Source organism: Rhinolophus sinicus, chromosome 3, assembly GCF_057876585.1.
Source record: "Rhinolophus sinicus isolate RSI-liver-muscle chromosome 3, RSI-T2T, whole genome shotgun sequence".
Lineage (NCBI taxonomy): Eukaryota > Metazoa > Chordata > Mammalia > Chiroptera > Rhinolophidae > Rhinolophus > Rhinolophus sinicus.
The window spans coordinates 160,466,506-160,493,228 of NC_142503.1; the positions used below are offsets into that span (position 1 = coordinate 160,466,506).

Below are 26,723 nucleotides of genomic sequence, written 5' to 3' on the forward strand. Positions count from 1 at the left end.
TAGTTTCCACAAAAATATATTTAATAAGCTTGTATAAAATCAAACATTTAACATTTTCTACATTTTATCAACAAGTCAAACTCACTGTTACAACTGGGAGTGCTTTGTATTTTGGAAGATTACCTAAAGTAAAAATATATTTACATATTTACAACACATGTAAATATAACTGAAAGGCTACTTCAACTAATGTTGAAATTCACGGAATTCTAGAGTTTTATAGGCCAGAAGTGCCATAAATGTGTCTGCAATCAAATGTACTTTGCTAATTATGAACAATGTCTTAACTACTTAAACGAAAAGGAAAAATAATTTGGAAGGAAATACTGGGTTTTAAAGTTCTGTCACAAACTCTTAGAAAAGATATGTAAAATCAATTTATTGACCCAAGATTTCTTACTGAATCCCTGATTGTCATTTGTGGCAGTCTGTTAGGACGGCAGCATGCTATGCTATTGGGAACCCTCCCCTGTCTTATCAGAGTCATGCTCCTAAACACCGTGAGAACACTGGCCCAAAGTGAGGAAGTGACGTTAGCAACTTTGAGTGCTGTGCACACCTTTCCCACACAGGCTAAAACCTTATGCCTCAATTTATTCCTGAAAGATTACAGGCCCTTCACCCTTTCATACCAAAAAATACTTTAACACATTTTTAAGGGGTTCTTTATATTTTGGGGGGAGGGAAACCCCATAAATTATATATAAAAATTTATCCCAATAAAGGGCCCAAATCCCATTTTATGTTTTGAACAGTACACAACAATATTTAAATTATCTGATTCCAGACAATGTTCCACACTAAAGCAGTAAACATCTTTTTTAAAATACTGCATAGGTTATCTCTCACTCTGTTTTGTAAAGAAAGGTACTGCTACAGTAAGTGTTTACCAAGTGATCATTTCCTATTTATTATCTAGTTATGAGATTTCTTGCTGCATTTGTCTCCATTGAGACTATTCAAAGCAGTTTCCTAACATGCAGCATTTAGAAGTGTTTGCCATGTTGGCTCTTAAAATGATAATCATTTTTTTTTTCTCAATAAAAAGAGTATTTTTAATAACAAAATACATGTAAAATTAGAATATTATTATTTCCAAAGAGTAAGCTGCCTTTATTAACAAAAGTACTTGTTTGCAGTTTTTTTCATCTGTGAAAATATTTTAAAGCCCTTATAAAACTTAAATTGTATTTAAAAAAAATTAACTTAAAAATTCTTGCCATGTTGCTGGGCATACCACTGCTGCCTCTGTTTGCGGTTTTCCAACTCTGTCAGGAGAGCCTGTCTGTAAGCTTCATACATTTTGACAATCTGTTCCATTTCTTTCATGAAAAGCAACGTTAACATTCCCTGGTATGTATCCAGGTCAGCTAGCTGGAAGAGTTCCCACTTCAGAATGTGGTCATATCTGTTTTAAAACACAATCATACATATGTTCAGAACACATACATAAATATGTAGTTAGGGCAATAAACCAGTCTATTTTTTATAAATTGCAACTCTATTAAAACCAAACAAACCATAAGCTATAATTAAAAATAACTGAGTTATTAACTGCTGTTTAAATACACTATTTAAGGAGAAGAGAAAGCTGCTAACATTATTTCATTTCATCTTTATCAATTATTCTAGTATTAACATTAGGCAATGATAAACACAGATTTCAAACCACTGTAGTTCTATAATTTCTGAAGAACACTTATGCTATTCATAAGTACATCCAAAGTTAATTTTCAGGAACTTAAGGACACTTTAGACCACGTTGCACCCACAAACAATACATAAAAATGGGCAAAGGCATGTGTGTCATTAGTGTTGATAGAGCTTTTTGAGGAATGCTGTTAACTACACCAAACAAGGAACTAAACAGAAAGAGGAATGAAGAGGAACCACCATTCATGGGTTGCGTCTTCCTGATGTTGAGTATACAGTATTTAAAAAAACAAAAAACACCCAAACAGAAAAACTCAAGCAGAAAGGAAAGATCAAGCTGTTCTGAAAATGAGAAAATAAGGAGACTGTAGAAGACTCCACAATGCGGGAAGGACTCATGTAATATTATGTATGTATCTCAGAAGGCCTGCAATGGTAGGTAGATCACATACTGAGATGAAAGTGACACAAACTACTGAAGCAGTAATTTACACTTTGAATTGAAAGATGCCTGAAGACAGCACTCCAATCCAATTTCTCATTTTACAGATGAAAATACTGAAACCCAAAGAGGCTATAGATCTCTTGTCAAATTGTAACGAAAAGATCAGAGAGGCAGAGAACTGTGGACCAAGATACTTGATTAATATAATAGTTTTAAATGTTAATACCTACTAAGACTAAACAAAGAACTTGAACTAAAGCAGGGCATATACCGATATGCTATTGAAGCTTTACTTCTCAACTCATATTGCCGAGCAGACATAATAATGAGCTTTGATTATAAATTCTAGTAAATTTATTTTTAATGACTGTTTATAGTATCTCCTACCCAATGGTCCTTTGGTAATTCATTTATCATCTTATTCCAAAAAGATCACCTAATATAAATTTTAAAAGGCTTTTTAAAAAACAAAAACAATAAACAAATAACTGCGTAGCTAGTATGAGCCACATACTTTCCTTGTTACACTGACATCCATTTCTGTATAACTTGGGTGTATGCACCACAAATTCCAAGAGCACAATATGCAAAACCACAAGGTAAATATATTTTGTTGGATCCCAATTTTACTCATTTAATGACTTAATGAGTGCTGCAAATTTACTAATAGATACACTTGGTAGAAAGCTACACTCTCTTCATTGGGAAACTCCAATTACTTGCCAACATAAATTGGGGAAATACCGTAAGAAATACTCAATGAGCCTCCATGAACAGTTGTAAGGTGTTTTCTAGAACCTCTGCCATTCATGTAGCTTAAAATTTTACTTATCTGAAACAAATCCATAATTCTTAACAAACAAACAAAATCTTAATCTTCCAGAGTCTGAATTCCATAGCTTCGGGCATTTCAGCAATGTCTACTGATTCTAGACGCTTAAATTTATGCCAGGCGGTGAACTATAAGAACATTAAAGCTCATTTATCATTTGTGTACGTTCTAGCAAGGAAAAAGAGAAGAATAAATGGGTAAATATACTTGGTTTTTAAGACATAAATATTCCATATAAGCATTCAAGTTTCTTAAAAAAGGGAAAAGAGAAAAAGCTTCAGATAATTTTCTGACTTCCCAATCGCAGCATTTAGCATCGAGAATAGGATTATGAAAGAAGCAACAAAATCAGAATAGAGAAAAATCCTTGGGGAAGAAGAAAATGCACTCTAAGGAAAAGCATAAATGAGAAAATTATGCAATGTGCCAATTTCCTTTCCAAATTCTTGCCCCTGGTGCTTCTATATAGTTATTTCCCTTCTGCCTGTAATACATCCAAATATGCCTGTGCTTTTTCTTTAACGAAAAGTATGTAATTTCCATTGTTTCCTTCTTAACTAGCCAAATAATCTGCTTCCCTAAGCTTAACTTTTAGCCAGTTATACTCTAAATACACAAGTAAATCCTTCAGAAACTCGCTGTAAACCATTCCAGTGGCCTATGCTTATAGCATCTCTTTTGCTGTTTTTCCTAGGGCAGTATTCTAGTCACACATTACTTACAATAATCCATATATGCCAACAGCAATTGCTGTAATGCTACCAAAAAACACACGTTCACACTCCAGTGGATGCTGACGTTAGCAGCCCAGTGCTGCTTTTCCCACCTCCAGGTATCATACTGCAGCCTAAGTCCCTCGCATCTGCCCCTGGTAACAGTGTACCTGCTCTTTCTTTCAACCCACACTCAGAGCTGGGTCAGTGGTGACACTGCAAGATCACCAAGCCATAGGAATAAAGTCCATGCCACAGTGCCGTTGGTGACTGGCTTTGGGGTATGTGTGAGGAATATTAGAAAGTAAATATGTTCCTGACAGTCTTTTTCCTGTTAAAAATTAAATCTTACAATTTTACCCTATAGTTCGACTGGAATACATTTATATGATGCATTATAGACTTTTGTGAGAAGACTTAGAAACATTAACTTTACAAAATTAATAAATAATTTAGAACATAATCTGTTTCTAAGTCAAGTTCTGGAATTATGTGCAAACATTATTTTGGTAAGTTACTGCTAGACATAGAATAAAATTTCAGGAATTTGGAAGATTGTCAATTGCTAACCAACTTGAAGAAACAGGCTAAATTTTGGCTAAAACCTCTTTTTGATAAGTAATTGATTCTCCATTATCTAATTCACAGATAACAGCTCATCCTTTGTTGCTAGAATAGTATTAACCATTTCCATACTCTTCAGGGATAAAAATTTAGGAGCAACTAAAAAGCAACAGGTTTCCAGACCTCTTAAGTTTTTAAGCAGTAAAGAAGTACTTGCTCCCTTGTTTTCTAGTCTGGCCCATTCTGTGCGAATTCTGATCTATTTGAAATAAAACAAAACAACAAAACAGTCTCTAGTTTCCTAAAGTTTTATAGCTAGCTCATAAAACCAGATATGAAACGGGCCATAATCTTTGGGAGTCTTTCTTTTCATAAGCAGCAAGCAATTCCATTGAAGTATTAGGTTGATGCAAAAGTAATTGCAGTTTAAAAGGTTAAAAATAACAGCAAAAACTGCAATTACTTTTGCATCAACCTAATACGATCATTTTTCTCTAACAAAGATCTTTATGTTATTTTTTTCTAACAATGACTAGAGTAGAAATAACATAAAACAGAGAGAATAATCCTTCTCAATCTCATCAACTCCCCAAAATAACAAAGGTTAACAGTGGGGCACATACTCTTCCAGACTTAAGGAAAATACATATACAAACACATATTATAGTTGACTTAGGGTCAGCATACAAGAGTATACAGAGCAGTGGGTCAAGTGGTATCGAGTGAAAGAGGAGGGGGAAAAGGGAAGAAAAGTCCATCTGCTATCACATTCCTTATCCCATTCCTGTAATACACGGATATTATCAGATAAAGAAGCTTCTGTAGGTTAGCCAAGACACCAAACCATGATAAACTTCTATGGATATATGTGTACCTCATTTCAAGTTAAACTAAAACCAAACGTGACCCAAGCACTGTTTATACTTTGCAGAATGGTATCTATAATGAAAAGTTCTTGAAAATTACATTAAATTGGACTTTGGGGAAAAAAAATAACTGACACTTTTAGACTACAGTCCTCAAGGATCATCTTGTCTCTGCATCAGCCACAGATCAACAGCTGTGAATTTACAGACTGAGAAGAATGGTGGGAGTGTTCATGTTGGCCAAAAATTAATAATTCATAGTAAACGACCAATAATTATTAGAATACGAAACTGGCCTAAATGAGCAGAATCACAGTCAAATATAATGAGATGTATACTTTAGGTAACGCACCAACTATTCAAATTAAACGTGAAAAGAAGCTAATAAAAACAAATGGCTCTAAGCAAGAAACAAATAATTTTTAAAATACCTAGGCTAAAGGCCTATACACAGACACACACACACACACACACACACACACACGCATGCATGCGGCTAGTAAACACATAATAATATGGTAAAAATTTAGATCAGAGTTAACTTAACCCCCTGGACATTTTATTTCAATGATCATCCTTTATAATTACAGAAAAGAGTTACTATTTCAAAAAAGTATATATGAAAGCTTTTACATTCCTTTTATTTGAATATCAAAGATTTAATTATCTTATTCCAAGTTCATTGTCCAATCATCTTAAACACTCTAAAACTTTTCTTTGGGCTATTTTATACTGATAATTTTGGTTTCTGAAATACAAAAGGGAAATAAAGAGTAAGGCTACATACCAGTAACTGAATCTTACCTTATATAGTTGTTAAAAGTATATGAAATAATTATTACAGGTAAAATGCCTAACAAGTACCAGGAATTTAACAGCTGCTAAGTAAATGATAATTATTATTAAAATAAGAAATTATCAATGACAAAAGTTAAGAGCAAAATCTGTGAAGCTAGATAAAGTTTCGAAATCTACCACTTAATAGCTGTGAGATCTCAGCAAAGAGAAAGCCTCCTTCTGTTCACCTATAAAATGGGTTTGGGGCCGATTATGAGATAACATACCTCAAAGTTTTGCACAGTAAGCACTGGAGAATCAAAAAGTAACTATTTACTTTCAAACACCCCCTTTTCTGAAATCAGCATTTTTATATACAAATGTATCATTGCTGCCAATCTTTATCATGTTGGGTTATTGATCTGACTACCTACTTCTGTTTGCCCAGAAGAGAGAAGTTCTTCGAGGCAAAGATTTCATTTAGTCATGATAACACTCCAATCATGTTATCATGTTTGGATACTGTGCCTATGATGGCACCCAATAAATATCCTCAGCTCACGAGGCTGGCAAACTCACAGCCATCTTTAAAAACTAACACATGTATTTCCTCTTCAGTGCAGCTTTCCTTGCTCCGCTCATTATAAGAAACCATTCCTAAGGGCTTATGCACGGCAGCCACTGTGCCGTGTGCTTTAAAATGCGCGATCACTTTTAAGCCTCATCACACCAAGAAAGATAGGTAGGATTATTACCCCCCATGTTTCAGTAGAGGAAAACCACTTAGATCTAAGTTCGGTAATTGCACAATGTCATTCAGTAAGTCGGTGATGGAGCCAGAAATCACACTCCGCTTCCTTCCTGAGCGATCTTAACCACTATTTTACACTCCTACCCCCAATAATAACACAAATCATGTACCAAGCTCTTTCAATGTGCAAAGCACTGTGATAAATACTTTAGATGCATTATTTTAGTGAAGTCTTAATATATTAAGAGTAGATACTATTACCATCCCCAATTTACAGAAGACAAAACAAAGTTAGACACCCTGCCCAGGGTTACAACAGCTGAAAAGCATCAGTGTACCTAGATCTTATCCCAGAACCTGCAGCCACAACCCGTACAACTTCCTCAACCCCGTGTCCTGCTTTCTTTCATGCATGTACCTAGGTCTCACCTGGGTCCTTATGTTTATCACAAGGTATCGAATCACTTATTTACAACTCAGTCTCCCCCTTTGAGAATATAAGCCTCTTATTGTACCCATAATATAGTAAGTACGTCTGCACACAAAGTAAAGATTTAATAAAAGTTTGCAGAACATATTTCTAATTAATGATTTTCAAACTTTATAAACTGTGATATCCTTTCTTCAAATACAGTATTATTTAGAAGCCCAACGTTATTAAGAGAAAAACAAAATGGTGCTGGGTGGGTTAAGCAGCCCCAATTCCATTCAGTGCTCCACTCATCCCTCAACAAAAATTTGTGCTATAAATTCACTTACTTCACAGGAGCTCGAGCATAAACCTGAAGCCAGTCAGGAATTTCTGCAGTGTGATACGGATTTGCAGGTACCAGAAGGGACTGATTTCTTTCAGTTTGCTGTGGCTGGTATGTGACAGGAGGAGGTTGATCATACCGAGGTACGCTATGAAAAAAAGAATAGACATTCATTAGGATAAAGGCCCTAAATCTAAACAAGAAATCAGAAAGAATAATACTTAAGCATTTCTCAATGAGCCTCTTGCCCAAACTGAGTTCCTTCTACCACCTAAAAAAACGTAAAGGACTAGCTTTTTAAAAATCATACTATAGGGGAATTAAAACCCAACTTCTCTTGGAAACTAGTAGGGCACTAGTGATGGATATAAACCTAAGTTAAATCTTTACATATTTTTAAGAAATTTCTTCTGGCTGGTATTTATTCTTTTCAAGGATGACTTCAAAGGAGACTATAAAAAACTTGGAGCTAAGTTGTAACCTTTATACAGAGGCTTAAAACTAGAACCATAAATTCTAATAATTACAAGTAATTAGCTGTAAATTTATGTTGGAAAGGTTGAATTTCTCTCAAAATAACAATGGATATTTTCTTCCTCCATTAGGTTGAAAAGAGAGTTTGGAACATATAGTGCAGTCGGAGTGATTGTGCATGAAATGTCCACATTAACTGTAATATTTCCTTTTTGCTTTTATCACCTTAAGAGGGCATATGGGAGTTAGAGCTGATTAGAATCTATTTTAAATCAGACTTTTAAAAAAAAGACCATGCTTTTAAGTAATTCTAATGGCCTGTATGTGCTGGGGCAAGGGAGAGAATAGCAAAGCGGGGAGGGGGCTGTTAACATGGGAAAAAGGTAAGGAGAGCACCGAACCTCCTGAAAGATAAAGATCGAATTCTGGGAGGCCAAAACGGTTTATTCCAGTCTTAGAGACAAAGTGGAAGGGCCTGCCTCCCAACATTAAAATTTATGTGTTTAGGGGGCGGCTGGTTAGCTCAGTTGGTTAGAGCGCGATGCTCGTAACACCACGGTTCCCAGTTCGAGCCCCGCATGGGCCACTGTGAGCTGCGCCCTCCACTAGATTGAAACAACTACTTGACTTGGAGCTGATGGGTCCTGGAAAAACACGTTTAAATGAAAGTTAAAAAAAAAAAATTTCTTAGTCTATCAGGAAAGGACATTGCAATACTAAACTGGGATTTTAAGTAAGTGTAAAGATTGTGGTTAACAATTTAAAAATCAGTGTGCAAATGGCACTGAATTTTATCTTCTTCTTTTATAAGTAGGTACAAAGAGAAATATTCCTTGATAGTACAACTGGAGGGTGGGGAAAAACAGGTTTTGACGTCAGATATGCCTGGGGTGGGGGTGGGGGTGAGGGGGTATGCTCAGTTTGGCTACTTAGAAATAGTATGAATATCGGCAAAACTGCTTCACTTCTCTAAGCCTTAGTCTCTTTATTTGTAAAATGGAATAAATTCATACCAAAGATGAATGTCCTCAGGATTCAATGAGCTAATATAAGTCAAGTGTTCTGTATGAGCATTAGCACTATATAGACAAATAGCTATTAATACTACCTACCTACCTACCTATGTGAGCTTAAGGTGTTTATTCTCTCCTCTTTAATGTCTACCGAGTTGCTGAGAAAAGCAAATTAATTAATTATGAAAATGCTTTGAAAACTATAAAAATTCTGTGATAACGTAAGGTTAATGATGATGAACAGAAAAGCAAGCTGAACATACTCTCAAATCTGGCTGTCGGGACTAAAAGTCCTCTGCCACCTGGTGAAACTGCAACCACATTTTTTTCCCCATCATTCAGTCATTCACCATCTGCTCCACTCCCACTATGTGCCCATCTCTGTGTTGGGTGCTGGGGACAGAGCAGACAACTGGACTCATCCTTGCCCTTGGGTGCAGATCATGGTCGGGTGGGGTGGGGGGCTCTGAGTTATCCCCATGTCACAGGCGTGAAAATGGAGCCCAGGGGAGGCATCAGCATGCCTGAGATGGCACACAATAGGTGAAGGGACCAGAGCCCAACACAGGCAGAGCAGTTGGTTTCATTCTTTTGCAGGGATGACAACCTCACAGTTGTTCAATAAACACTAAGTGCCACTAAATGGAATCACTGGAAAAAATTGCTTTTCAAAGTTGAATAAATCCAAATATGTAAAATGATTAAAACATAATGATAAAACTTTGTTTCCTAGGTAATATTAAAATGTATTTTCATAAGTTTAATGATCCTAAAAACGCAAATGTCTGCTATAATCAAATATCTGTGCTATGCTAGATGATACTAAACAATATCAATTTACATGCTGATGGTATTCTACCCATTTATAATCTTACGGTTCAGTTCTTGAAAGCTCAAATGTAGTTAATTGGAAATACTTGCAACTTCATTACTAAATTAATATTAGCTTTTTATGTACTTTCAAAACCAATGTGTGCTTCTCAATTTAAATTAATCACATTTCAAGTGCTCAATAGCTACATGTGACAATTGGCTACAGTATTCAGAGGGCTAGAAGTCTGGCCATAAGCAAGGTCTACTGAGAAGCCCAGCATCAATCAAAATAACCCAAAGGATCACTGACTACATTTATTAAATAGATCTGGGATATTTTGTGCAGTTCCTATTTTCATTTCTGTGCCTGGCAACAGTAAGAAACAGAACATAAAATATCTAAAAGTGAACAAAAACAGCAAGATGTTACAATTCAAAAGTATACGTTGACATATTAGGAGGTAGGTCTGTATTATTTATAGGAATTTAAATGTAAAGAGGCAGATGTTTTATTTATTTCAATTTCTGGGTACCTATAACAAAAACATTCTGGCATATTAAAGTAGAATCTGATCATAAGAATACTGACCCTGTTTTAGAGGTTCCGTAAAGTTTTTTTCCCCCCATTATGAAGTCATTCATTACTAAATATATGTTCAGAGAAAAGTATCATAAACTTTGAAAAATAAAGCTTTCAAATATCAAACTTCAGAAAGCCTTTTTCTTTGATGGAAATATGACCTCAAAATCTAACATTAGACAATCTCAAAACAAAAAGTTGTTTAACAAAAAACGTCGATACCTAGGAGCACAGGGATGCCTATATTGAGCCTTCTTATTTGTATGATCTACGTAATAGGTTCCAAATTCTGACGACTCAACTCGCTCCCAGCCTGGAGGAAGTCCTTCTCGCTCAAGAGGATGGCTCCAATGAGTTGTATTTGTGTTGTGATCTATATAGTATTTTCTCCCTCTCATTGTCCAGTCCACAGACCAGCCAGGAGGAAGGGGTAAATCTTCGGAACCATGGTTAGTTAAATTTCCCAAAGATGTAGCAGCAACTCTCCCAATACCTGAGGAGAAAGAGAAAAAGGGAAGAAACAAAACAATTATTCAAAAAAAATTATTTAAAAAAAAAAGCTACTTGAGAAACAGCTATAAAATTAACTATCTTGAGTATATACTCTTCTGTTAAAATTCATGATTTTATCATTGTAAGTAAAAGTAGCCCGTATTACTATTATTTAATTACAAAAAGAGGGAGGAAGTAGTCTCCCTCTTTGAAATTAGGTGTTTTTGGTTGACGCCTCCATCATCAGGCCATACAAACATTTAACTACTAGCAAAACTATTTAAAGTATATATACTGCTAAAGGAAAAGAATATTTCACCTCATTCAAGATTTAAGTTTGACATTTCAGCTAAAACAGCAAAAATAAACTATTTCCAATGTATAATTTCTAAAAATAATCTGGCTGTGCCCCAGAACTAGTAAGTTTATCAAGGTAGCAGGGTATACATTTAACATACAAAACTCAATTAAATATCTATATACTAACAACTGGAAACATTTAAGTACTTATATTATACACACAACAGCTCCAAAAAAAATCAAACATTTACAAATAAACCTAACAAAATACTACGTGCAGGATCTGTATGCTGAAAACTACAAAACACTGATGAAAAAAATGAAAGAAGCCCTATCATGTTAATAGATTGGAAGACTCAAAATAGTTAAGATGTTAATTCTTCCTGAAATGATCTTTAGGTTTAAGGTAATCCTAATCGAATTCCAGCAGAAGTTTCTGTAGATATAGACAAGCTGACTCTAAAATGTACATGAAAAGGCAAAAGAACTAGAGGAGCCAAAACAACTTTTAAAAGGAATAAAGTTGGAAGACTCATGCTACCTTAATTTTTTTTTTTTTAAATGCATACTCTTTTTTTTTTTCTTTTTAAGATTTTATTGGGGAAAGGGAACAGGACTTTATTGGGGAACAGTGTGTACTTCCAGGCCTCTTTTCCAAGTCAAGTTGTTGTCCTTTCAATCTTAGTTGTGGAGGGCGCAGCTCAGCTCCAGGTCCAGTTGCCGTTTTCTAGTTGCAGGGGGTACAGCCCACCATCCCTTGCGGGAGTCGAACCGGCAACCTTGTGGTTGAGAGGACGCGCTCCAACCAACTGAGCTCAGCGGCAGCTCATCTCAAGGTGCCATGTTCAATTTTAGTTGCAGGGGGCGCTGCCCACCATCCCTTGCGGGAGTCAAGGAATCGAACTGGCAACCCTGTGGTTGACAGCCCGCACTCCGACCAACTGAGCCATCCGGGAGGCAGCTCAGCTCAAGGTGCTGTGTTCATAGTTGCAGGGCGCAGAGCCCACCATCCCTTGAAAGTTGAAACAGCAACCTTGTGGTTGAGAGCCCACCGGCCCATGTGGGAATTGAACCAGCAGCCTTCGGAACTAGGAGCATGGAGCTCTAACCTCATGCTACCTTAATTTAAGACTTACTATAAAGATATAATAATCAAGACAGTGTGGTATTGTCAAAAAGCCAAACAGATCAGTGGAATAGAGAATCCAGAAATACACCTACACATATATGGTCAATTGATTTTTGACAAGGTGAAAAGGCAATTCAATGGAGAAAGGATAGTTTTACCAACAAATGATATTGGAACAAATGATATTGGGACATCTATATGTAAAAAAATTAATCACAATCTATACCTCCCACCTTATATAAAAATGAACTCAAGATGGATCATATATCAAATGTAAAACATAAAACTACACAACTTTTAAAAGAAAACGTAGGATAAATTTTTGTGACCTTTTCTCAGGAAAAGACTTCTTAACCAAGATGCTGAAAGTGCAACCAATATAAGAAAAATACTGATAAACAAGACTTTATCCAAATTAAAAACTTTTGCTATATGAAAGACAATATTAAGAGAAAGAAAATCAAGCTATAGACTGGGAGAAAATATTTGCAAACCGCATACCATACAAAGAACTTTAATCTAGAGTATATAAAGAACTTTCAAAATTCAACATTAAGAAAACAACTCAGGCTTTTTTTTTTAAATGGGCAAGATTTGAATAGGCACTTCACCAAAGAAGGTATATAGATGGAAAATGAGCACATAAAAAAATGCTCAGTATCATATTAACCATCATGAAAATGCAAATTAAAACCACAATGAAATGACAGTATACATCTATGAGAATGGCCAAACTAAAAAAAAAATAGAAATAAAAAAAAAATAACTGTGAAAACACAAATTCTGATGAGGATGTGAAAAACTGGAATTCTCATATACTGCTGGTGGGAATGCAAAATGCTACAGTCACTCTAGAAAACAGTTCAGCAGTGTCTTATAAAGTTAAACATATGCTTTACATATGACGCAACAATTCTATTCCCAAATATTTAACCTAGAGAAATGAAAATTCATCTTTACACAAAAACCTACGCGGGGCTGTTTACAGTGGCTGCATTCCTAATTGCTCCAAAGTAGAAATACACCACATGTCCTTCAAGAGAACTGATAAACTGCAGTACAACCATACAGTGGAATCTACTCTGGAGTAAAAAAGGAAACAATTATTGATCTATTCAACACCAAAAATCTCAAAGACACTGTGCTGAGTGAAAGGAGCCAGTCTCAAATGGCTATGATATAAATGGTATTATTCCATTAATATGAAATTACTGCACAAGCAAGGAATTACTAGGACAGAAAACTGTGGTTGCCAGGAACTAGGGGTGGGGAGTCAGGGTTGACTACAAGGGGGCAGTAATGAGGGAATTTTGTGGGGTGATGGAAATGTCCTATATACTGACTGTGCTGGTCTTACATGGATCTACACATATATTAAAACTCACAGACCTCTGTACCTTAAAAAATAAATAAATAAATAAGTTTACTGTATGTTATTTGGGGAAAAAAAATAATCTGGCTGTGTAGTTTTACTCTCACACAAGAACAGTAGTAGTGTTTAACTAATCATTTCAAAACTCAGTAGCTTAAAACAAGATTTATTTAGCTAAAAAAAAAAAAGATTTATTTAGTTTACAAGTCTATAGTTTAACTGACAGGCTGAGCTCAGTCTGAGTTTTTCCTTGTTGCTTTATCAAGAGATAACTGCTAGGAGGCCCTATGATAATCAGCTATCCATTCCTTTCTGACCCAAGCGGCTCCTTTTATATCCCTACAGTTCACTCAGTGTCAGCTACATTGGCCTTCTTGCCATTCTCAAACATGGCAGGCATTAGCTGTTCATTCTCCCTAGAACATTCTTCTTTCAAATATCTCTTTGGCTCACTCCCTCACCCTCTTCAAGTATCTTAAGTATTTCAATGACGCTTACTCTGACTAGGTACTGCCATCTATAATACCTCTTCCCAGATTTCACTTACCCTATTCTTTTTTTGGTGTCATTTAACCTTCAAACTTATTATATAATTGTTGTGCGCTTATCATCTTTCTTATCCCACAAGAATGGAAGATGCACGCAAGACAGATATCTTCATTTTGCTCACAAACCTCTAAAACAGTATCTGAAGAACAGAGCACATAGTAAATGTTCAATAAATAAGCTACAGTATGAAGAGAGTGGAGGAAAGACAGTGGTATTAGTGGAGGAAAGATACACAGATCAATGACACAGTGCAGAGAACCGAGAAACAGACTCATACAAATCTAAATGCACAACCGATTTTAGACAAAAAGTGCAAAAGTAATTCAATGTAGTAAATAGCCTTCTCAACAAATGGTGCTGGTGCAACTGGACATCCATAGGCAAAAAAAACAAAAAAACAAAACCTTGACCTAAACTTCACACCTTATAGAAGAATTGACTCAAATGGAGCACATGTAAATATAAAACATAAAACTACAGAACTGTTTTAAAAGGATATCCAGGAGAAACTCTTTGAGATCTGGGGTCTGGCCAAGAGTGCTTAGACTTGATACTAAAAGCACAATCCATAAAAGGAAAAATGTATGAATTGGATCTTAGCAAAGTTAAAAATTTTTATTCTGTGAAAGTCCATTTGAAGAGGATGAAAAGACAAGCTACAGACTGGGAGAAAATATGTGCAAACCACATATCCAACAAAGGGCTAGTATCTAAAATACATAAAGAACACTCAACACTCAACAATGAAAACACAATCCAATTAGAAAATGGGTAAAAGACACAGAGATTATCACCAAAGAGGATATAAAGATGACAAATAAGTATACAAAAAGACATTTAACATCATTAGCTACCAGGAAAAATCAAATGAAAACTACGATGACTATCACTACACATGTAACATAATGGCTAAAATTACAGTGATAATACCAAATGGTAGTGAGGATGCAGAGAAGCTGCATCACTTATAAATTGCTGTTAGGAAAGTAAAAAACAATCACTCTGGAACACAACTTGGCAGTTTCTTATATAACTAAACATGCAATTGTCATACAACCCAGCCAACTTCACTCCTAGGCATTTATCCCAGAGAAATGAAAATACATGTTCACACAAAAATCTATACACAAATGTTTACAGCAACTTTATTCATAATAGCCCAAGACTGGAAACAGCCCAGACCTTCAACAAATGCGTGGGTTAAACAAATTGTGGTACATACATACCATGGAATACTACTCAACAAAAGAAAAAGAGGAACTACTGATACATATAACAACTTGTATGAATCTCCAGGAAATTATGTTGGGTAAAATAAGCCAATCTTTGCAAAAGGTTATACGCTACATGATTCCATTTATATAATATTTTTAAAATGACAAAATCTTAGAAGTGGGGAAAAGATAAGTAGTTACCCAGGTTGGGAAGGGAGATGGGTGTGGTTATAAGAGAGCAACAGAAAGGATTCCTGTGGTGATGGAACTGTTCAATGTCTTAACTATGGATGGTGCATACATAACTTACATGTGACAAAATATAAAATTGAACACACACACATAAATGAGTTCAAGCAAAACAGGGAAAATACTCCGAACATGATGGGTGGACTATATCAATGTTAATAGCCAGTTGTGATATTATCCTATAGTTTTGCACAATGTTACCAACAGGGAAACTAAGTAAACTGTATGGGGATCTCTCTGCATTACTTCTTACAACAGCATATGAATCTACAACTATTTCAATAAAAACTTCAATTAAAAAAAGGAAAGTGGTATAATTCCTAGATCTAATATACATATAAGAGCTGCCAAAAGCAGCTGAGATAGAACAAAATCAGTAAAGAAAGAAGCAGAAATAAAAACAGAGCACCATGAAAAACTAGCTAGCCCAAAATTCTCCCCTGGTAATTTCTCTTTTTCCCTCCACAACCTCCTACCTCTCCAGCAACCACAGAAGGCGATTTCAAATAACTGTCACAGAAAAACCCAATTTATTCAATAATGTGTAATAAGAACAGCATAACATTAATTTAATAAGAAAAACTGAAGAAGCAAAAGTACAAAATTTATTAAAGAGACTGTGCAGAAAAATGTTGCCCCAAAGCAGAGAAAAAAATGCAACTAAATATTCTGACATAAATTAAGAGAATAAAGAATGAAGAAATCAACTCTCTGAAAACCACAAAGAAGAAGAGCAAGAACCCAAAAGAAGAGATAGTAAGACAATAAAAAGGTAAAGACAAAAACTGGAAGAACAAACATGCAGTGTTGGTTACAGTGCAGAAACCTGGCAAATCTTAACCAAGTGATGCAGTTAACGTCACTAGTGTCATGTAGATGTGATGATGAGGATGCTGCATTTCACTGCCTTCTTTCCAGAAACCAATAAGCCCAGTCAAATCATGAGGGGAAAAAAAAATCAGACAAAATCCAATTTGAAGAATGGTCTATAAAATATATGACAAATATTCTTCAAAACTATCAAGGTCATGAGAAACAAGAAAAGACTATGAAATTGAAATAAACCAAAGAACCCTAAGAAGCCATGACAACTAAGTTCAATGTGGTACTCCAGATTGGATCCTAGAACAGAAAATGGACATTAATGAAAAAACTGGTGAAATCTAAATAAAGCTTAAGAGTTTTTTGTTTTTTTTAAATCCCTGAGTTCATAAAGATATTAAAATACAAATTCATTGGTTACCTTTGAAGGGTGGCTTGGGTACCAATTCATCATTCTGAAACAATAGTAAATAAAAGGAAAGATCTAGCATGTATTCTATGAACAGCAATCAATTGATAAGGGAAAGTTCTTCAATACAGAATTCCAACTAATAAAGAAGAAATGATAGAATTAGAGTATCAACACTTGCAACACCTAATGAAATGTTGGATCTAGCTAATGATCATTAATGGCTGCCAAATTATCAGGTAAAAGGCTGAAGGAGAATTTCATGATGGATGAATGGGGCTGACATCTAATCCCATGATCAATTTAAACATCACAAGAGAAATCTGTCATTATGTGTCTCTGGAACTGATGCAACAGAATGTACACTACACCACCTATAAAGTATTCTGGCATAAAAGAAAATGCAAGAAAGAAAACAAAATACTCTTGCTCAATACCCTTTGGGAACTAAGGGATACATTTCTAAAACAGATGGTGACTATAGAACAGAACAAAGCCTTTTGGTGAAACTGAGCTTGGCTTCAGTCAAACTGCAACTGAAGTACTTAAAGAGAAAATACTTAAAAAGAGAAGAAATAAGCCAATGTACTAAAGACATAAACATAGCAAATAACTTAAAAATCACATTGTGTATGCATGCAATGGCTTTATACTTGCTCATACTTTCATCACTAAAAATGTTGTACTACTAGCCACAACCAAGGATAGCAATTTTAAAATAAATTTTAAATAAATACACACACACACAGTCAATGCAATGTACTCATATAGAGTTATTTATAAAAACCGTAACACTGAGCCTAACAGAGGTCCCCGGAAATGTATAGATTTCTAAATACAGCATTATTAACAACAAAAACTATTAGTAATCAAAAACTGTACAGGCTTAGAGAATATTAAAGTTCGTGACAAATCTATCTGTAGAGAAAATCCAAAATTCTATATACTGAACTTACCTAAATCTAGAAACACACATATTTCTACATTTAAACATCAGGTACCAAACACCAGATGTAACGCATGATAAACATGAAATTCATATTTAGAGGAAACACAAAGAACTCTCTGTAAAATCTCATTTCCAGCAACAAAACCTTGACAATTTGATAAGGGAGCAATGAAGTCCACACAAAGTTCCATATAGACTCATTGGTTTACCAACGCCATGCTAGGAATCATGGTTTTACCTTTTAAAAATTTTCACAAATAGTTTTTTAGTTTCATGACACACTCTACCTGTACTTTCAGAAAGTGCCAGGTACACTAAATTTTTTTCAAACTATTAGTTGGGATTTTATAAAACCTATTGAGAGATGAATGTACTGTACAAAAGACTGGAAACCACTGATCTAAAATTTAAAATATTACAGTAATAAAATGTCTCACACACTATTAAAAAAAAAAAAAAAAGCTGTATCAAGCTTTAACACACCAGACCTCCACTTTAAGTTCAGCTAGAAAGTTGAACTTCACTAATCAAAGGCCAAATCTGGGAAAAACAGAAAAGCATATTAACACTCTTACTAAGGACAAGAACACTAACAATTATGAGTGTCTACTCTGTTCCCAGCCCTTTCCATATGTGCTATTTCATATTCAAAAGAGCTCTATGAGGTAGTAGAATCACTACCAATTTACAGATGAGGAAACCAAGGTCCCATTAAGTTACTTTACCAAAGGCCACACATATGGTGTAAGATCAAGTGATAATATTACTAACCATGTAATCTTAGCACTAAAAGATCTGTAATTCTTCAAAGAAAAATATGATTGCCACTAATAAAAGAAAAAGCAAGCTACCAATTTTGAATTCAATCAAGAAAAATGAGAACTTGTTTCTGAGCTACAAGGAAAAAAATCAGTTTTCTGTAATTCCAATTAGCCCCAGAAAAGAACAGTAGCATTCATAATCCTTACAATAACTTCCATTTGCAGGAACTAACTGCACACCTTCTATTTACATAAAATAAAGTAAAACATTCATAAGCTAAATATATGATTTCCCAAAGACATGGAAAAAGTATTTTGTCTCTCTACCAACCTTTCCTAGATATGCCTCCAAAGAACTTAATCTCATATAATTAGGCAGGTATCTATGAGATCTGACCTTACAAAGCTAAAAAATTCTCGTTTCCTAATTTTGTAGTGGCTAAAGAATGAAAATCTGGAACTCTAATAAAGGTCTATAAGCTCCAGAGTAATAAATACTAAACCTTATAGCCCTTGTTATAATCGAGATGTTGACAGATCTAAATATTGAATCAAGCCAATTGCCTCCTCGGCAAAATAATTACAAATAAAGTTGTGTGCCTAAAGAATATTAACCCTTCTCAAAAGATGATTCTGGTTAACTAAATATTTATGCATATCCTGGAGTAAACACAACTCCAGTGTTGTTGTGTTTTTAAGCCTGACACTTTCCATTTTGAGCTTTGTTTTTTCAAAACTTTTTAATTTATTTTTTAAGTGTGTTTTTCCAGGACCCATCAGCTCCAAGTCAAGTAGTTGTTTCAATCTAGTTGTGGAGGGCGTAGCTCACAGTGGTCCATGTGGGGATCGAACCGGCAACCTTGTTAAGAGCACAGCGCTCTAACCAACTGAGCTAACCGGCTGCCCCCATTTTGAGTTTTATAACCTGATGTCTTTAGTTGTCTTTAAAAGCTTGTACTAAAAACTGTATAAAACTAAATTATTTAAGAGCAAGAGAAAGGAATTCAACCTGCCTTTAGTATTCTAACTAAAGACTTCCTGTTAACAGCAGGATTCCTTCCTTTGGCACATACAGTAAGTGCCTGTTATGTTGGCCAAAATGTTCAAGGTCAAATTTCACAGCTAAATGCAGAAATTGCTAGGCCCCAGAACCCTTAATGATAATATACAATTTGTTTTTGTGCTTCTGCTAAATACAGTAAGATGAAGTAAACCCTTGAGATAGGTGTTTCCGTAAAATCTAAATAATAACTAATTGGAATTACTACTCTCATTAACTCATTACAAAACTGTTTCCTTTCATACCTTTTTATGCTTATTACATTAGTAACAGCAATCAAAATATAAAGTTAGTGAAAATAAATCTGTCTATAGCACATTCTTACCATCCCACAAACTTACTTCAATTCATTCAAGTTCTAGCTAGCACAAATCTTGAAAATAGAGTAAGTTTCAAGTCTTTTCAAGGTGAATTCAAGCAGTTCCCAGCTATTGTCTCATATTCAGATTTTTTCTCCTTCTGGAAAAGACAGTTCTTAGACTTTTCTTTTTGGTTAATAATTGATTATTAACTCTTCCCTGCCACCTAAGAGACTCCTTCAAAGAAGTATTTTTCTAAAAGGTAAATAAAACATTAAATCTTATTGCTCTGACATAAATTAATGTTAAGTGAAATTTCTCAAGCATGTGTAACTATAATAAATGCAAATCTGCAAATCTTTTTAAAAATGATATTCTTTAATTTGAAAAAGTATCCAATTAACTTTTATTTATTTCTAAATCATGATTGGAAAATTGTTTTAAAGTCATTAGACTTACACAAACTGTTAGATAGCTCTTGAGAGGATCAGTAGAAATTTAGTTCTTAAAGCATTTTTGCAATATCTTGTGAACCAGAATTTTATTTATTTATTTATTTTAACTTTTATTTATTTTAAGTGTATTTTTCCAGGACCCATCAGTTCCAAGTCAAGTAGCTGTTTCAATCTAGTTGTAGAGGGCGCAGCTCACAGTGGCCCATGTGGGGATCGAACCTGCAACCTTGTTAAGAGCACCGTGCTCTAACCAACTGAGCAAACCGGCCGCACCCGCGAATCAGAATTTTAAAACAATATTTTAACTGGGTATTATTAATTCTTCATACTTACTACATTCAGGCAGAAAAGTGTTATAAACGATCAGTGGTGTTTGCAATATAAATATACATAGGAAAGGTGAGTGCAAAGAACAATAATTTATATTACCAGATTGTTATAAGCTATTATTCCTGCTACCCTTCAGCTACCAAACTCTTAAAATTCCAAACTTGAAATCTCTGGATTCATTCACTTAATCAACCATGTGTTTTTGGAGTTCCTCCTATATAGCTAAGTACTGTGCTAATTCTATAAGACTTCTCTTTCCCTCATCCCTCAAACCCCATTAATAGCCAAGTCCCATCAATGCAGATGTGTCCCACTTCTCCCCTTTCCAAATGTTCCCAGCCTAAGTCAGGTCCTCATTAACATTCAAAATATTAACCACCAAACATGCACCAAATGGAAGAGGAGAGTCACTGAAACTACTCGTTAATAGCACATTACATTAAAAAGCTCATTCAAGTAAATAAAAATGAGGGATAAAAAAACTACAGATTTCAGTAACAATGTGAAAAAAAAATGTCATGGAAAAAGTTAAGGAAACAACTAAAATATTAAGAATCTCTGCTATCATGGGTACTTTACTTTTCTGCATTTTGCAAATTTCCTATAATGAGATACTACTCTAAAAATATATAAAAGAGCTTTATTCTGAAAACTTACAATTTTGGTGAGATAACAAATTCTTTCTAGGTTTAAAAGCACATGACATTTGAAATAGCCAAAATAAACACTTCAGTAGGCAATTATCAAATCTTTTAATCTAAAAGTTCTTCAAAAATTAGACACTCACCCTAGAAAAGCTCTCCTCTTTAATGTCCCAGTGAGACTCATGTCGACTTTCACAAAATAAGCTGCTCTTACCAACCATTCCACACTGTTTCTCAGTTTTCAAAACTTTAGTGATTTACTCTCTCAAACCCATAATTCTCATTTTTCCTTCAAAAACGTCATAGATTTGCCCTTTCCTTTCCAATACCTATTGGTACCTGGTACCTACAGTCTTCTCTAGGAACATATCCTAACTAGTAAACTAATCTCTAAACGGTACTTTCATAAAATGACTTGTCTTTTGTAAATCTGCAATAGTTTTTGCTTGACTCAAGTTTAAATACTACAGCCTGTTGTTGGACCACAAATCTCCATGCCATCTTACAGCTTAGTTCTTCAAACCAGGCAGAACTATACAGTTCCTTGGATTTACATCATGTCTGTTTTCACTGGGCTCTTCCAATTTTCCACCTAAAATGCCTTTTGTCAGCCCCCATTAATCTAAAGTCCAAGCTTAAAGCACAGCTGAAGTCCCACAAATCATTCTCTAAGTATTCTACCTACTCTACCTCTCTTCTGACCCCCTACTGCAGTTATACTAGGAATACCACAAAATATACAAACTGTTCTGTGATTATTTTGCATATATTGGTTTTGTTCCCCCAAATAAGATAACAGAGAGGAGTACCAAGAAGGTCAGGAAAAATGCTAGATATATAATTCATAATAAATTTTAAAAATGTCTTCTACACTCAAAATACTCATGCTCCAAACTGCTTTTAAGTCACCTTATTTGATATTTTGTGGGCTAAAAAGTAAAGGTCTCATGTATTTTATATTTTTAACTTACCAAAATTTAAAGCCTACAACTTATAGGAAAAAAAAGAATCAAATGAAAAAGTTTAATTTTCAGCTTGCTTCAGTTTATTTGGTGTATTCCAGTACTTTAGGACTAAAGCAGAACTGTACATTCCTCTCATCTCTTCTGCTTGTTGTACAAGAATCCCCAAGTCAGCAAATATAGAAAGCAGATTTTAAAAAATTATATAGCTATTATTTTTGTCTATTCAAAAAAAGAATAAAAAGACATGCTTAACACACAATTAAACATTTCACAATAAGGCTTTTTGACCAACTTGGGAACTAATCATTGAACTATGAGAACAGTTTTAAGAGAAACAGTGCAGGTTCTAGCTAAGAATGATGCAGTTGCCATGGTATCACCTACCACGCACAATGCTTCCTCTCTGCCTTCCCTTTCCCAGGTTTAAGTCCAGTTTCTCTGAAACCCTAACCCATTCTACAAAACCTAAACCTAGATTCAATCCAGCTGTAGATATTAAATTATCTAGGTTTTCAAGGTTCACTGTGTTAACAGTCATGATAACCTGCAGGTAAGTACCAAGTTTTTACAAAATGAGTTCATAAAATAAGTGGACACAAAATTCTTTCACTCAGTGTAGGTTAATAATTATTTGAAAGCTGGCTTGGCAGGACTGGCAAAATGGAGAAGTATTTCTCTAGGAATATCTGTTGGATTCCCAAGAAAATCCAGAAAAAAGCATCTTTTAAATTAACTGTTAATAAATCCAAACTAATGTAGTAGTTCTAATTATAAATTACCTGAAGGATGCCTCCCCTGATTCTGTGGCATTCTTTGGAAGAGATCGTGGTTGTATTCATAATATCTGTAGTCTTCATGTGTACGATCTCCAAGTGGGCGTCTTCTCTGACCATCAAAATAATTATCTGAATAATAATATCGGGAACCAGAGTCTCCATTTTCAACAGCAAAATTAACTTCTGTTAAAAATGACTGAGAAGAGCCATCTTCCCGAGGGACATCTGCTAGACTCCTGGCAAGATAAGAAGGTGCAGATAATCTGTTGCTTTCTCTTCTCATTACTTCATGGGGTGTTCTCTGAATTGGAGTCCTAAGGAAACTCTGGTTTCTTGAAACTATTCCATCTCCAGAAGCTGAAAAGGCATTAGGGCTTGAGTCTGGAAGACAGATATCAGTTCGTCTTGGAATTGTTGGACCATGCCGGATGAATGAAGGCATGAGATCTAGAATGAAACAAAGAACAAAATGACCACTTCAATAAGTAACAAATACACTTTTTAAAAGTCATTCTTTTACATTTATCACCCCCAAATGCAAAATTTCAACGGACTTAAGAAAACACAATTAAAATTTGTGATTTCAGGTAGTACTTGGATATTTTAAAATTGAGGCTGATTAACATATTTCCACTCAAATGAAATTTATAATTTCATTATAAATGTGTGGAATCAAATGTATTCTGCTTATGACCAGACATAACATGAAATATCCATAAGCTTAACTATGAAATACATATTAATGAAATGCGAATAAAGTATAAACATAGAAAACAATCTAACAAATGGATAGTTACCAGCATAATTTAATAGCTTGTTTTATTGATTTAACGTCATTTTCAAAATTCCTAAAAATCCTTCTTCAAAACAAACACAATTTCAAAAATAAAAACAGAACATATGCTATTCCCAAACATATAAAGGTGAATTCTTTAAAAACATTTTAAAATTATTAACCTGGTCTTTCTACTCCTGGACATAGCACTAGTACAGTAATCAAAAGATGGAAAGCCAAAAATATAGCTATAAAAATAAAAAAATTTAAAAAATTCATGGTCACACAAAAGTTGAATTTGTTAAAAAAAAAATAAATAAACCGCCAAGCCTGAAACTATGGCTCCTTTAAGAATAAGTAATTATAATTCAAAACAGAAGATAACAGTAGAACAATGGCTCTTCAGGATATAGTACTTCGGAATACTTAAATAGCTTAGACATTCCTGGTTAGAAGGCAAAATAACCCTAAGACATGAAGAAAACTAGATTTGGAGACAGTCAAATTTTGAGGGCATTCATATTAAGCTTCAGAAGCAAACTCTAGACAGAAATTAATATCCAAATAAACAAGGGTCAACACTTAATGAAACTAAAACAAAATACTGTATCAAGTTATTTGCTTAAAAGTATAGCAAACATATTTTATGATTTCAAGCAATATTTAATAAACTTCATTTGCAGCAAACTGCAAGCTATCATAAACTTAGCTTTTCAAAAACGAATGTGTAACTCAAAAATGAATTGTTAAAAAAAGGTTTAAAAAATTAAGTTTCAGGTTACTGATGTACCTATCTGATCTAGTTTGCTGTTCTATTAGAAAGCACTGCAAATACAGGATAAATCTGGAAGGCTAATGATGTGGTTGGTTATAATGGAAAAACATGCTCTCCACCCCTTTCTGTGTGATCTTGGGCAAATACTAGGAACTCTATGAACAGCTTTCCCAATTATAATGAGGTAATGCTTAAGTCACAAGGTTACCACAAGCTTCCAAGAAGGAAATTTTACACAAAGGGCCAGCAGGCAGTATGAGCACCAATATATTAGCTCCTTACCTCACAAATGTTCTGAACACACACCAAGAATAAAAAATTCAAAGTACATCCTATTAAAGTTAAAAAACACACACAAACTTTTTGGTAATTTCTCCTAAAATATGACAGAAATCATTTTGAGTACTTTGTCTTTTTGGGTTATTTATTTGAAGCAATTCTCATGAATATATGAGAACACCAAACACACACGACCCCAACCCTGAGATCTAAGATTGAAAAGGCTCTGGATAGCAGCTACAATAGAGATGGTCAGCTTTCACCTCCTCGAGTTCTGCATCCAGCAGCAGAGCTAAGGAATTCTTTCTACCCAAGAGTTTGCACAACTTCAAGCACCGGCGAGTGACACCCACAATGTTTGCAAACACAAGGCATATCTCGACGTATCTAGAAGAGGAAAAAGTGTGCCCCAGTCTAATTACTTGTATTACTATAGCATCAGGGGATCAGTAATTTAAGTGTTTTCCCCCAAAAAGCCTCTTTCTTCCAGTAAAACGAACGCTCTGCCTTAAGAGAACAGGGAAATTTGTCATTTTTTTTGGGGGGGGGGCATATGGAGGAGGGGGACTGATCTAAGTTTCTTACTATCTGTCAGTTTCAAAGAACAAACACGACTTCAGACATAATGAAATTAAAATAACAACAACAGTATTTCACAGAGACCAGTAGGAATGAAAAGGCGCGGGGAGCCGCGGCCGCTCGGGACAGGTATGGGGTGTCCCCGCCCTGACACTTACTCCGCAGCAGAGGCGAAGTCTCCTTCTTCACGTACTTCCCCTGCACCTCGGCAGGCTTGGACACTTCGTTTTTGGTTTTCTTTCGGGACAGCATCCTGGTCGACGAGGCTCCAGGCCGCGCCAAGCAGCCTCCCTAGGGCTCCGCGCTGGGCGCCGGCCGTCCCCGCCGCCACCTCCGCCGGCGCCGGCGCCTCCTTCCCACCACCGCCGCCGCCGCCGCCTCTCCGCAGCCCGGGGTCGCCCGCAGGAACTGCCGCATGTTCGGGGCGCTATGCGCGCCGGTCGCCGCTCAGTCGCTTGTCAGTTCCTTCCCGGAAGTCTGCTCGCTCCGCAACGCTGCCGGAGGACTCCGTGAGGAGAGGCCAGGGACGCCGGGCCAGGGCCACGGTCCGCCTCGGGCCGCCTAGTAACCTCTACCGCTACCGCCGCAGCCGCCGCAGCCGCCGCCTACGTCCCGTAAACTTTCCCCGCGGCCGCTGGGAATTCTGGGAAACTCGACGCAGCGCAGGCGCCGCCGCCGCCCCTCCCCCACCCCGGCTCCGGGCGCGGCTCCGGCTGCGGGACTCCGGGCCTGGCTCTCAGCTAACGGGCTGGTCCCACAGATGCCCCGAGGAGCAGCGGTCGAGTCACACCTCAGTGAGGGGCAGGTCCCGAGGATGGGAAAGGACAAGTACGAAGATGACCAGACTGAGCGCGGGAGGTCGTCGTGAGCCCACGCAGTGGAGCTCCCTAGTCCCACAGAGTTTTTTCACCAGGACTTTGCGGGAGCTGGTGACGCTCTCCGAGACGTGTTCTCGTCATCATCTTGAGTGCAGACGTCCCTCTTGGAGTTTCTTGGGCTGGTAAATTCAGGTCCTTCATAACGCAGAATGAGATTAGAGTTGGACCACAACCCCCAGGCTGGTGCTGCACCAAAAAAAGTCTAGATGCTTCTTTGTTGAAAACATCTGTCCAATACTAATTAAACAAATATAAATCTATAATCTCCTGTGTACCAGGTAGTGTGTCTTTCTCATTAAGGGGAAGAAACGGGGGAAAAAACCAAAACGGAGTTTCTACTACCTCTTATTTAAGATGAATTTGATATAAGCATATTTTATTTAATCATCACTAGTATTATACTTAGTAGCCACAAACTTCCTCTTG

At 35.9% G+C, this 26,723-nt stretch overlaps 1 protein-coding gene across 1 annotated transcript; it reads right to left on the reverse strand.

Moving 5' to 3' along the window:
- On the reverse strand, positions 1 to 26,379 carry SAV1 (salvador family WW domain containing protein 1). The gene is made up of 5 exons (XM_019725669.3): positions 25,578 to 26,379; positions 23,015 to 23,458; positions 10,459 to 10,729; positions 7,361 to 7,504; positions 1 to 1,408 (listed from the first exon to the last, which is right to left on the reverse strand). Exons 1-5 carry the CDS (start codon positions 25,669 to 25,671, stop codon positions 1,207 to 1,209), a joined length of 1,155 nt encoding a protein of 384 aa, XP_019581228.1. The 5' UTR covers positions 25,672 to 26,379; the 3' UTR covers positions 1 to 1,206.
- Between the last annotated feature and the right edge of the window lie 344 nt (positions 26,380 to 26,723).

Bases quoted from the DNA above. Each gene is read 5' to 3' on its own strand.
- SAV1 (XM_019725669.3), bottom strand. From the start codon at position 25,671: ATGCTGTCCCGAAAGAAAACCAAAAACGAAGTGTCCAAGCCTGCCGAG. The intron at 23,459-25,577 runs GTAAGTGTCAGG...GTTTCATTCTAG, and splicing joins GACTTCGCCTCTGCTGCGGA to ATCTCATGCCTTCATTCATC. The intron at 1,409-7,360 runs GTAAGTGAATTT...GTTTTAAAACAG, and splicing joins TATGCTCGAGCTCCTGTGAA to ATATGACCACATTCTGAAGT.